Here is a 14,522-nt window from a genome sequence, read left to right as displayed (position 1 = left end):
GGAACCACTGGCAATCAGTGACCAGGGAGAAGCATTCTCCTTCCCTCCTGGGCATGAGACTCCCCTTCCCCACTGACAGACACTGGGTGGCCAGTGTGCTTGGGAAGGGGGATATCCTCACAAATGCCTAGCCCAGAAAGTGATCTTTGTTCCTGTCGCCTGGAGACTCCTTTCTCTCCCCTAAAGGTACCAGATGACCCAACCTGAGGAAACTCTCTCCCCCCCTACTCTAAGGCATCAGTGTGAACTAGTGAGAACCCAAGGGGCACCAAAAAAAAAAAAAAAAAAAAAAAAAATCAAACACACCTAAATGATTGTGAATGCTTTGAAAATTGTCATCCAAACCACAGCCCACAAAAGTAGGCCAGGACCTGTGTGATAAACCTAAATGGGGATATGCCTTCTAATGGCAAAGATTTCTGTAGGACCCAGAGTCTTGTAAGTTATAGTCAAAATATTGAGGATAAAATAAAAAATCACCCATCTTACCAAAACCAAGAAAATCACAACTTGAATAAGAAAAAGGAATGACAACACTAAGATGAATCAGATTTGGAATTATCTGGCAAGGATTTTTAAAGCAAACATCATAAAAATGCTCTAACATAATTACAAAGTATCTTGAAACAAATGGAAAAAGAAAGAAAATATTAGCAAAAGAAATATAAATTATAAAGAAGAAACAAATGGAAATTATAGAGCTGAAAAATACAATAATAGAAATTTAAAATTACTGGATGGGATGAATAACAGTGGAGATGACAGTAGGATAGAATCTGTGAGCTTAAGCATAGATCAATAGAATTTAGCCAATTTTACAACATAGAGGAAACAGAAACAAAATCAGCAAGCCCTAGGGACCTATTGGGCAGTAACAAAGAACCAACATTTGTATTACTCGTGTTTGAGAAGGAGAAAGAGGGTGGCATTGAAAGAGTATCTGAAGAAGTAATGGCTGAAAACTTCCCAGATTTAGCTAAAAACTTAATCCTACAGATTCAAGAAGGTTTCTGAACCCCAAATAGTATCAACCCCCTCAAAATCTACTCTAAGACATGTCATAATTAAACTTGTGAAAGCTAAAGACAAAGAAAATATCTTAAAAAGCATCCAGAGAGAAACAACACATTACCTATAGGGGAACACCAATTCAAGTAATAGCAGATTTCTCATTTAAAACCATGAAGGCCAGAAGGAAGTGGCAGAACACTTTTGAAGAGCTGGAAGAAAATGGTTGTAAAATCTATATCCAGCAAAAGTATTCTTTAAGAATGAAGGGGAGGAGGTTCCAAAATGGCCGAATAGGAACAGCTCCAGTCTACAGCTCCCAGCATGAGCGATGCAGAGGACGAGTGATTTCTGCATTTCCAAATGAGGTACTGGGTTCATCTCGCTGGGGCTTGTCAGACAGTGGATGCAGGACAGTAAGTGCAGCCCACAGACTGTGAGCCGAAGCAGGGTGAGGCATCACCTCACCTGGGAAGCTCAAGGGGTTGGGAAATTCTTTTTCCTAGCCAAAGGAAGCCATGACAGACGGCACCTGGAAAATCGGGCCACTCCCACCCTAATACTGTGCTTTTCCAATGGTCTTAGCAAACGGCACACCAGGAGATTATGCCCCGTGCCTGGCTTGAAGGGTTCCACGCCCATGAAACCTCACTCACTGTTAGCACAGCAGTCTAAGATGGAACTACAAGGCGGCAGCGAGGCTGGGGGAGGGGCGCCCGCCATTGCTGAGGCTTGAGTAGGTAAACAAAGCAGCCCTGAAGCTCAAACTGGGTGGAGCCCACCACAGCTCAAGGAGTCCTGCCGGCCTCCGTAGACTCCACCTCTGGGGGCAGGGTGTAGCTGAACAAAAGGCAGCAAAAACTTCTGCAGACTTAAATGTCCCTGTCTGACAGCTTTGAAGAGAGGAGTGGTTCTCCCAGCACGGAGTTTGAGATCTGAGAATGGACAGACTGCCTCCTCAAGTGGGTCCCTGAGCCCGGAGTAGCCTAACTGGGAGGTACCTCCCAGTAGGAGCTGACTGACACCTCATACGGCCGGGTGCTCCTCTGAGATGAAGCTTCCAGAGGAACGATCAGGCAGCAACATTTGCCCTTCTGCAATATTTGCAGTTCTGCAGCCTCCACTGGTGATATCCAGGCAAAGAGGGTCTGGAGTGGACCTTCAGCAAACTCCAACAGACCTGCAGCTGAGGTTCCTGACTGTTAGAAGGAAAACTAACAAACAGAAAGGACATTCACACCAGAACCCCATCTGTACGTCACCATCATCAAAGACCAAAGGTAGATAAAACCACAAAGATGGGGAGAAGCCAGAGCAGAAAAGCTGAAAATTCTAAAAATCAGAATGCCTCTTCTCTTCCAAAGGAACACAGCTCCTCCCCAGCAATGGAACAAAGCTGGACGGAGAATGACTTTGATGAGTTGAGAGAAGAAGGCTTCAGATGATTGGTAATAACAAACTTCTCCAAGCTGAAGGAGGATGTTCGAACCCATCGCAAAGAAGCTAAAAACCTTGAAAAAAGATTAGACGAATGGCTAACTAAAATAAACAGCGTAGAGAAGACTTTAAATGACCTGTTGGAGCTGAACACCATGGCATGAGAACTGCGTGACACATGCACAAGCTTCAGTAGCCGATTCGATCAAGTAGAAGAAAGGGTGTTAGTGATTGAAGATCAGATGAGTGAAATGAAGCGAGAAGAGAAGTTTAGAGAAAAAAGAGTAAAAAGAAATGAACAAAGCCTCCAAGAAATACGAGACTATGTGAAAAGACCAAATCTACGTCTGATGGGTGTACCTGAAAGTGACAGGGAGAATGGAACCAAGTTGGAAAACATCCTGCAGGATATTATCCAGGAGAACTTCCCCAACCTAGCAAGGAAGGCCAACACTCAAATTCAGGAAATACAGAGAACGCCACAAAGATATTCCTCGAGAAGAGCAACTCCAAAACACATAATTGTCAGGTTCACCAAAGTTGAAATAAAGGAAAAAATGTTAAGGGCAGCCAGAGAGAAAGGTTGGGTTACCCACAAAGGGAAGTCCATCAGACTAACAGCAGATCTCTCGGCAGAAACCCTACAAGCCAGGAGAGAGTGGGGTCCAATATTCAACACTCTTAAACAAAAGAATTTTCAACCCAGAATTTCATATCCATCCCAACTAAGCTTTATAAGTGAAGGAGAAATAAAATCCTTTACAGACAAGCAAATTCTGTGAGATTTTGTCACCACCAGGCCTGCCTTACAGGAGCTCCTGAAGGAAGCACTAAACATGGAAAGGAACAACTGGTACCAGCCACTGCAAAAACATGCCAAATTGTAAAGACCATCGATGCTAGGAAGAAACTGCATCAAGTAATGAGCAAAATAACCAGCTAACTTCATAATGACAGGATCAAATTCACATATAACAATATTAACCTTAAATGTAAATGGGCTAAATGCTCCAATTAAAAGACACAGACTGGCAAATTGGATAAAGAGTCAAGACTCATCAGTGTGCTGTATTCAGGAGACCCATCTAACATGCAAAGCCACACATAGGCTCAAAATAAAGGGATGGAGGAAGATCTACCAAGCAAATGGAAAACAAAAAAAAAGCAGGGGTTGCAATCCTAGTCTCTGATAAAACAGACTTTAAACCAACAAAGATCAGAAGAGACAAGGCCATTACATAATGGTAAAGGGATCAATTCAACAATAAGAGCTAACTATCCTAAATATATATGCACCCAATACAGGAGCACCCAGATTCATAAAGCAAGTCCTTAGAGACCTACAAAGAGACTTAGACTCCCACACAATAATAATGGGAGACTTTAACACTCCACTGTCAACATTAGACAGATCAATGAGACAGAAAGTTAACAAGGATATCCAGGAATTTAACTCAGCTCTGCACCAAGCGAACCTAATAGACATCTACAGAAGTCTCCACCCCAAATCAACAGAATATACATTCTTCTCAGCACCACATTGCACTTATTCCAAAATTGACCACATAGTTGGAAGTAAAGCCCTCTTCAGCAAATGTAAAAGAACAGAAATGATAACAAACTGTCTTTCAGACCACAGTGCAGTCAAACTGGAACTGAGGATTAAGAAACTCACTAAAAACCACTCAAGTACATGGAAACTGAACAACCTGCTCCTGAGTGACTAGTGGGTAAATAACAAAATGAAGGCAGAAATAAAGGTGTTCTGTGAAACCAACAAGAACAAAGACACAACATACCAGAATCTCTGGGACACATTTAAAGTAGTGTGTAGAGGGAAATTTATAGCACTAAATGCCCACAAGAGAAAGCAGGAAAGATCTAAAATTGACACCCTAATATCACAATTAAAAGAACAAGAGAAGCAAGAGCAAAGAAATTCAAAAGCTAGCAGAAGGCAAGAAATAACTAAGATCAGAGCAGAACTGAAGGAGCTAGAGACACAAAAAACCCTTCAAAAAATCAATGAATCCAGGAGCTGGTTTTTTGAAAAGATCAACCAAATTGATAGACTGCTAGCAAGACTAATAAAGAAGAAAAGAGAGAAGAATCAAATAGACGTAATAAAAAATGATAAAGGGGATATCACCACCGATCCTACAGAGATACAAACTACCATCTGAGAATACTGTAAACACCTCTATGCAAATAAACTAGAAAATCTAGAAGAAATGGGTAAATTCCTGGACACATACACCCTCCCAAGACTAAGCCAGGAAGAAGTTGAATTTCTGAGTAGACTAATAACAGGCTGTGAAATTGAGGCAATAATTAAGAGCCTACCAACCAAAAAAAGTCCAGGACCAGACGGAGTCACAGCTGAATTCTACCAGAGGTACAAAGAGGAGCTGGTACCATTCCTTCTGAAACTATTCCAATCAATAGAAAAAGAGGGAATCCTCCCTAACTCATTTTATGAGGCCAGCATCATCCTGATACCAAAGCCTGCCAGAGACACAACAAAAAAGAATTTTAGACCAATATCCCTGATGAACATCAATGCAAAAATCCTGAATAAAATACTGGCAAACAGAATCCAGCAGCACATCAAAAAGCTTATCCACCATGATCAAGTGGGCTTCATCCCTGGGATGCAAGGCTGGTTCAACATATACAAATAAATAAATGTAATCCATCATATAAACAGAACCAAAGACAAAAACCACATGATTATCTCAATAGATGCAGAAAAGGCCTTTGACAAAATTCAACAACCCTTCATGCTAAAAACTCTCAATAAATTAGGTATTGATGGGATGTATCTCAAAATAATAAGAGCTATCTATGACAAACCCACAGCCAATATCATACTGAATGGGCAAAAACTGGAAGCATTCCCTTTGAAAACTGGCACAAGACAGGGATGCCCTCTCTCACCACTCCTATTCAACATAGTGTTGGAAGTTCTGGTCAGGGCAGTCAGGCAGGAGAAAGAAATAAACGGTATTCAGTTAGGAAAAGAGGAAGTCAAATTGTCCCTGTTTGCAGATGACATGATTGTATATTTAGAAAACCCCATCGTCTCAGCCCAAAATCTCCTTAAGCTGATAAGCAACTTCAGCAAAGTCTCAGGATACAAAATCAGTGTGCAAAAATCACGAGCGTTCCTATACACCATTAACAGACAAACAGAGAGCCAAATCATGAGTGAACTCCCATTCACAATTGCTTCAAAGAGAATGAAATACCTAGGAATCCAACTTAGAAGGGATGTGAAGGACCTCTTCAAGGAGAACTGCAAACCACTGCTCAATGAAGTAAAAGAGGACACAAACAAATGGCCATACTACCCAAGGTAATTTATAGATTCAATGCCATCCCCAACAAGCTACCATTGGCTTTCTTCACAGAATTGGAAAAAACTACTTGAAAGTTCATGTGGAACCAAAAAAGAGCCAGCATTGCCAAGACAATCCTACGCCAAAAGAACAAAGCTGGAGGCATCACGCTATCTGACTTCAAACTATACTGTAAGCCTACAGTAACCAAAACAGCATGGTACTGGTACCAAAACAGAGATGTAGACCAATGGAACAGAACAGAGTCCTCAGAAATTGTACCACACATCCACAACCATCCAATCTTTGACAAACCTGACAAAAACAAGAAATGGGGAAAAGATTGCCTATTTAACAAACGGTATTGAGAAAACTGGCTAGCCATATGTAGAAAGCTTTAACTGGATCCCTTCCTTACACCTTATACAAAAATTAATTCAAGATGGATTAAAGACTTAAATGTTAGACCTAAAACCATAAAAACCTTAGAAGAAAACCTAGGCAGTACCATTCAGGACATAGGTATGGGCAAGGACTTCATGGCTAAAACACCAAAAGCAATGGCAACAAAAGCCAAAATTGACAAATGGGATCTAATTAAACTAAAGAGCTTCTGCACAGCAAAAGAAACTACCATCAGAATGAACAGGCAACCTACAGAATGGGAGAAAATTTTTGCACTCTATCCATCTGACAAAGGGCTAATATCCAGAATCTACAAAGAACTTAAACAAATTTACAAGAAAAAAATCAAACAATCCCATCAAAAAGTGGGCAAAGAGGATGAACAGACACTTCTCAAAAGAAGACATTTATTCAGCCAACAGACATTTGAATGCTCATCATCACTGGCCATCAGAGAAATGCAAATCAAAACCGCAATGAGATACCATCTCACACCAGTTAGAATGGTGATCATTAAAAAGTCAGGAAACAACAGGAGCTGGAGAGGGTGTAGAGAAATAGGAAGACTTTTACACTGTTGGTGGGACTGTAAACTAGTTCAACCATTGTGGAAGACAGTATGGCGATTCCTCAAGGATCTAGAACTAGAAATACCATTTGACCCAGCAATCCCATTACTGGGTATATACCCAAAGGATTATAAATCATGCTAGTATAAAGACACATGCACACGTATGTTTATTGCGGCACTATTCACAATAGCAAAGACTTAGAACCAACCCAAATGTCCATCAGTGATAGACTGGATTAAGAAAAAGTGGTACATATACACCATGGAATACTGTGCAGCCATAAAAAAGGATGAGTTCATGTCTTTTGTAGGGACATGGATGAAGCTGGAAACCATCATTCTGAGCAAGCTATCGCAAGGACAGAAAACCAAACACCGCATGTTCTCACTCATATGTGGGAATTGAATAGCGAGAACACTTGGACACAAGAAGGGGAACATCACACACCGGGGCTTGTAGTGGGGTGGGGGAGTGGGGAGGGATAGCTAGCATTGGGAGATATACCTGGTGTAAATGAGGAGTTGATGGGTGCAGCACACCAACATGGCACATGTATACATATGTAACTAACCTGCACATTGTGCACATGTACCCTAGAATACAAAGTATAATAATAATAAAAAAAAAGAATGAAGGGGAAAACATTGTGAAATGAAGGAAAACAAAGGAATCTGTCAGCAAGAGACTTACCTTGCAAGAAAGACAAAAGGAACTTATTTAAACCAGGTGTCACCAACCAGTACCGGTCTGTGGCCTGTTAGGAACTGGGCCACATAGACGGAGATGAGCAGTGGGCAGATGAGCATTACCACCTGAGCTCTGCCTCTTGTCAGATCAGCCACCACATTAGATTCTTTTAGGAGCACAAATCCTATGGTGAACTACACATGCAAGGGATTTGGGGTTGTACGCTCCTTATGAGAATCTAAGGCCTGATGATGTGTGGTGAACAGTTTCATCCTGAAACCATCTCCTCGCACCCGCACCCAGCCTGTGGAAAAATTGTCTTCCACGAAACCTGTCCCTGATGCCAAAAAGGTTAGGGAACCCCTGCTTTAAACAGAAAGGAAATTATAAAAGAAGGACTCTTGAAGTAACGGGAAGGAAGAAAGAACAATGAAACAAGAAGAAATAGTGGGAGAATGCAATAGACTATCCTTCTTGTGAGTTTCATGAATCATATTTGATGATTGCAACAAAAATTATAACATCATCTGATACTCAAGACAAGACAATTATACTTAAAAGTAGGCAAGGTAGAGACCTAACTAGTAGTAAGGTTTTCACACTTCACTCAAAGTGGTAAAATGTTGATAACAGTAGACTGTGATAAGTCACATATGTACATTGTATTGCCAAGGGCAACTGCTGAGAAAACTTTATATAGTAATACACTCAGAAACTCTATAAATTAATCAAGATGGAATCATAAAAATATTCTAGTAACCCCAGAAAAGCAAGAAAAAACAGGAACAAGGAACAGAAGAAACAAACAGAAAACAAATAATAAAACAGCAAACTTATGGCCTGACATAAGTATTTACCTTAAAAGGATACAATATGAAGAAAAGGAAAAATTGACCATGAAAAAAGATTTGTCTATGAAAATGATTTTTTTTACATGAGGTATTCGTGTTGTCATGGGAGATATTTATGAGTAGATTCTAATTACCTTGTATTGTTAAAGTGAAAGTCACACTGTACTCTCAGTAAATTTGTGATTTGTTCTTTCCTAATTTCAACAGTTTTTAAACAGTATTGAGGAAAGTTTACTTGCAAACAAAAATTGTTTTTTTGTGTGTTCCATTTCAATATGTAAATATTATAAGGAACATTTAGAATCAGAATAATCAGAGAATTCAGGTTGAAACAGCAATTAGAGGTTTTTTTGCCTATCAGGTAGGGATTAATTAAATTCATAGTTGCTAATTGTAATAGGATATGGAAAAATAGGTGCTGTTATATACAATTAGAAGTGTAGATTTGATCAACATATTCTAAGGCAGTTTTAGAGGAATGACATTATTTTAACATGTTAATTTGCATTCAGCAATTCAGATTATGGGAAGCTGTGTATAAAAAATATGCTTAATTGTTCACAGTAACATATATAGACAGGTCTTTATTTTAGTGGTATTTGCAGGGGAGAAAGGCTAGAAATAGTTGGGATATGCCCTGGTATCAGGAAATGTTTTAAAGTAAAAACTAATACATATTAACACTTCATAAGAAAAAAAAATTCCACAAAGAGCAGACATTATTTAGCTAGCTTGGTGTAATGTTCATAATATTTTTCAGTTCCAAAATGTATTGAGGATACTTTAATAAACAGTTTTGTTGTGAACTCATTAATTTGAATAATTATTAATTGCAAACATACCCAAATGTAAGTTCAAGGTACAACAACAACAACAAAAAACAAAAGTAACATTTAATTTACTGTTCTGATTGTTAGTCCATTTATTTCTATGGGTAATCAAGTTGAACATCATATGTATGTTTTTTCAAAGAGTAAAAATCATCTCATGTTTACATCAGTGACATATTTCTTCTAAATTAAAAAATTTTTTTCTACCAATTTTTTAAGGCCTTGCCTGATGCTACCTTGTCTGTGAGGTTTTTGTTAATTATTCATCTTTAAGTTATCGCTACCTCTTTTGAACTATAACATATTTTTCTATATTTTTATCTCATCATTTTCCATAATATTAATAGTAATACTTTTTTGTGCTTTAAATCATACATTATACACTGCTTTATTTGCTTTACATATATTATCAGATTTCTCATATTAGCCCATAATAAGGTAGACATTACTATCCTGATTTTACTTTGAAGAAACTAAAATATTCAGAGGTTAAGTAAATTACTCAAGGTCACACAGGTAAGATTAAAGTTTAGATTTCAAATTCAGGTATGTTTGCTACAAAACCTTGTCACTGTGTTAGACTGCCTCTTAAGTGAGTAGGGTAAATGAAATAAATGCTTTGTATGTTTAAAAGAAATTTTGTTATAAAGGAAAGGAAATAATCAACGAATTAATGAAATGTTCAAATTATAGAATTTAAAGTAAATACAGATTTAGTTTTATACTAGTCATAAGGTAATTCAGTGTTAGTAGTTAATACCATTAAATATAATGTGATAATCAGCTAGCGAAAAAGAAAAAAATTAAAGTTCACGGTTATTTGATACATATATATATATAAATTTTAAGTTAGAATTATACCATTTGTTATATCATTTATGCCATGTACAAATGAATGAAAATTTCACTTTTTTTCTTTCTAGAATTCTGGAGGTGGAAATGGAGTTGATCTTTCAGTGCTAAATGAGGCTCGCAATATGGTGTCAGATCTTCTGATTGATCCAAGCCTTCCACCACAAGTCATTTCCTCTCTACAGAGTATCAGTAGCTTAATGGGTGCTTTCTCAGGTTCCTGTAGGCCAAAGATTAATCCTCTCACACCATTTCCTGGATTTTACCCCTGCTCTGAAATAGAGGACCCAGCTGAGAAAGGGGATAGAAAACTTAACAAGGTCGAAATACAGTAGTCATCCAACCCTATTTATCAAATTTAATGATATTTTCAAATTAACTGCTCCTTTAAATTCTATATAAAATACAATTTTAGTTTCAAGGACCAGACATAATATTGAGCTGCTTGGGATGTTAGAGGCAATTATAAGCTCAAATAATTATAGTTGAGTATTCAGTTTTTATTTTAAATACATTGCTGTGATTAGCACTTATAATTTGAATGGTAACAACTATGTATTATTAGTCTTGTTAAGAAGTAGAGAACAGCAAGCAAATTTTGTTCCAGGCTTGTACAACAAACTAGTAATCAGATCATGTTATTGCTCTATTTTATTCTTTAGAATCTAGGAATTGTTCTTGTTGAGCCAAGAAGAAATGGTCATTATCATATTCATTTTATGAATTACATAGCATTATTTTAAAATGATTTTTAAGTTTTTTGAGCCCCGTTTTCCCCTCCTTTCAGTAACCTACTGAAGATTACTGTAGCCCAGTAGGCATTGATTTTTGTATCATTAGAATAGAGGATTAATTTCTCTTTAAAATATAAATATTTCAAAATAGGATTTTCTTTAGAAAATAATAAATACTGTTCTAAATGGGTATGCATTATCCTTGTTCAGAGTGCTTTTACTTGTTTTATTTGACTATTATCAGTATCTTTGCCAATAGCTAAAATCATAAAACTTTAAAACTAGAAACTTTTTAGAAATTATTTTACTCAACCACTTTATTCCAGATAAGGAAACTAACCAAGAGAAGACGAAATTTATTTCAGTTAATTTTGTCAATTGTAATAATGCTTATAGAACTTAGAAATAGGTAAATATAGTTTTTGTAGGGATTTTGATCATCAGTTAATTTTATCAGTTGTCAGCATTAGGGTTTAGAAATGTTGAAAAGTTAAGCAAACCCAATTAGAGGAAAAGGATTTCAGAAGTATTGATCACAGTCTGGATCATTTTTATGTGATACTTTTATTTTTGTAAAGTTTATGCAGTAGCACCTACATTAGTCAAAACCCAATTAATTAGTACTTAGTTATATGACTTCCTTTTTAGCACTCTATCTTATAAGAAAGAGGTTAATCACAAGCATTCAGAGGGCATAGCAATAAACCATAAATAAAATAACTCTAATGTATTCTTGAGTTAGTTTTTACTCTATATGTTACTCTTCCTTTGCATTTTCTGTTGATATTTGATACTCAGGATAGTAATTTTTAAAAACAGTAATTCTTAAAATTTTTAATCAGAAATCATATTGATATCAGTATTTAGTGTGTAGAAAAGTGTACTGGTACATTTTAGGAACATTTTAAACATAATATTAATTAAACAGGATGCCTAAATGCCTTCATTTCCTGAGCATTGTAGTTAATCAAGGTTATTTTGGGTTCTGGAATCTACTGATAGAGTAAGTCATATAAGAACCAGGAAGTAACCCTTATTCCTTTTCTTTGTGTTCTTTAAACTCCTTATTAGAACTCTATATCGAATTTGTCTCTCCTTTTGGAAAAGCATATAAAAAGCCTGTTGTTACTTCAGAAAAGGGCAAAGGCTTTTATTGAAAAAACAATAGGCAAAAGGGAAAAGGAACAGATAACTTAATATAACTATCTTATACACATTAAGAACGAAGAAAGATCATATGAACCTAAATGACAGTCAACAAGGATATTAACATAAAGGACTTTTTCACTGCAGGTCTAATTAACTATTAACCTTTACAAAATCAGTGTCCTTGGGAAAACTGAAATATAAGACAGATACTTATCTCTGAGATTGCTGCAGTGTCTGCTGATAGAGGAAATTCATAAGAAGCAGAAACTATTATGTAAATCTTAGTAAAACATTTATAATGGTGAAAAATGGAATATTGTTAATTGAACATTTGGGTTAGTTGAGAATATTTTTTAAAATTAGGGCAAAATATTAATGCTAAAGGTGTTCTGTATTTAACTCAGTCATTTATTCAAACTCAGAATTCTGCAGTTTCTCCTGATTAACAGCTAAGTAAATTCTATAGCACTGTACTGAAAATATAAAAAATTTAGAATACAGGGCTGATCATCCCTGATCCTAAGATTGTCTTCTGAAGTTGATTTTCAGGGTAAACCTTTCATATCCACTTTTTAAATTGCCGATTATTTCTTATGAAACAAGTAGTAAAATGTACAAAAGAAAAGAATCTAGCTTAAATTATAGAGTTCAGACATATTTTTTAGTAGGAGGAAGAGGAATAGAATAACAAAATAGAGTGTGAAATTTGGAGTAAATTGACAGATTTTCAGAATAAAATGTTTCTTTTTTCTCTGTACATGTTAAAAATACACTTTGTATTGATACTTTCATGTGCCATCACTAATATTACATATATAGCATATTAAAGCGTGACATTTTAAACCATTGTTAAATTATTCAACAGGGACTAAATAGGAATAGCTTGCCAACTCCACAGCTGAGGAGGAGCTCAGGAACTTCAGGATTGCTACCTGTTGAACAGTCTTCAAGGTGGGATCGTAATAATGGCAAAAGGCCTCACCAAGAATTTGGCATTTCAAGGTAAAATCTGCAGAGCCTTTTAAGAAACTTGAATCAAATGCATCTACTTTGTTTCTGTCAATAATGTTTCAAATAGTTCTGGAAGCAGAAAGGAATGGTTGAAGTATTTTAGGTATAGGACAACGTGTAGTAATAATATGGTAAAATAGAGAAACTGATTATTAAAAAGAAGCTAATGTGTCTTGTCCTGAAACTTTGATAGGCTGGGTACAAAATGTTCTGGATCCCTGAGAACATGAGATAGTTTAGGGAAATTAGGATCAACTCAGGACTGGGTGCTGGGGAAGTTTTTAAATCGATAGAAGTGGCCATTACAGGGTTAGCCACCAATCCAATGAATAGTATCCAAAGGTAGGTCTGCAGAATTACTGACTTCTGAAAAGAGGAGCACGTTTCCAAGGCTCATCACAGTTGTTAGGTTTAAGGTAACCAGACTTTCAAATCCTGTTCCTGCTGGAGGTTGAGACAACTAATATATTCTATATTCTGTTGAGGATTTACTTGGAACTGAACCATGCAAATCTTATAAATGAAAGGCATCAGTAATTAAATAAATGAGGCTGGGAAAATGCGGGAGCTGAAATATCCCGAATGTAAATATATACATTTACCCTGATAACAAAGGATTTAATAATACAGTACTTTGTCTTTTGAAAGCCAGGAAGGATACTGATCCTTGTGTGAGTTTGTCATAAGTTTTTCTTTACCCAGCTTTCTAATTATGTTAGTATTGGAATTGGCACAAATTCTGTGTTAACCACTTTCTGGTATTACTGAGCATGTTTTATACTTTTGAGCTGTATAGTTTCACATTTGAAACAGTAGGTGGCAGGATTGGATCATAGCTATTTGTTAAAATTTATGTTAACAGATAATCAGATGATTATAATTTTCTAGATTCTTAGTTGGTTTATTAATTTGAATCTTGTATAATATATTCAAGCAGGTGAACTCCTTTTTTGTAAAAGAAAAATTGAGTGAAGTGATATCTAAAACAGGAATGGATTGAAGTATGAAGAGTACTGTACAGGAAAATGATCATTGGTCCAAAATTTGCCATGGCCTGAACATCGTAGTCTTTTTTTTTTTTTTGTAAAGGAAGCAGTATAGAGGGAAGTGAATGATGTTAGGAACAGAAAATGTGACAGTATTTCTTAACTATTGGTAGCATTATCTTGAGAATATAGTTGGGTTTTAAAAGGAATGATAAAAATGTTTTATATTTTAACCTTTCATACTGATGTAACAGCAATGCATTTGCAGTTAAAGAAACATTTGACACATTGAGTTAAGGCCATTTTTATCCTGCTGCCTCAGATAATTGATTAAAATAGAAACATAGTCCAGAGAAAACTAATCTTTAACTCTGAAAAGTGTTTATTATATAAAGCTAAATGTAGGTAGATTCTATATAGTGACTTAACTCTCATTAAAACAAAATTTATGCCTCATAAAATATTTAGAAATTTGGAGAATAAATTAATTGGTGGTATTATGTACGTCTATATTAAAGAGACCAGGCTAGATGTATCTTTTCTAGTTTGCAGAAGCTGGAGCCTCTTGGTAATAAATGTCTATGTGTACTTTGCACATAGGTGGGTTATGATGGGAATATATGAAACATTTACAACCACTTTTCCTTTTCAGATTCAAGTCT

The 14,522-nt window shown here is 36.3% G+C and overlaps 1 protein-coding gene across 3 annotated transcripts in view; it reads left to right on the top strand.

Moving 5' to 3' along the window:
* The window catches only part of PDE3B (phosphodiesterase 3B), a 214,953-nt gene that overhangs the window by 127,595 nt on the left and 72,836 nt on the right, over nucleotides 1-14,522 (top strand). For 2 of the 3 annotated variants that reach the window (XM_009246590.3, XM_054525932.1), the window contains 2 exons: nucleotides 10,052-10,300; nucleotides 12,729-12,865. In XM_009246590.3, coding sequence (XP_009244865.3) covers nucleotides 10,052-10,300; nucleotides 12,729-12,865 — 386 coding nt within the window. The remainder of the gene's footprint in view (nucleotides 1-10,051; nucleotides 10,301-12,728; nucleotides 12,866-14,522) is intronic. The other variant, XM_054525931.1, reaches the window with a different exon arrangement.

Source organism: Pongo abelii, chromosome 9 (genome assembly GCF_028885655.2).
Source record: "Pongo abelii isolate AG06213 chromosome 9, NHGRI_mPonAbe1-v2.0_pri, whole genome shotgun sequence".
NCBI classification, from domain to species: Eukaryota; Metazoa; Chordata; class Mammalia; order Primates; family Hominidae; genus Pongo; species Pongo abelii.
The sequence above is the reverse complement of the archived record's forward strand: the minus strand, read 5'-3'. Positions and strand labels throughout refer to the sequence as shown.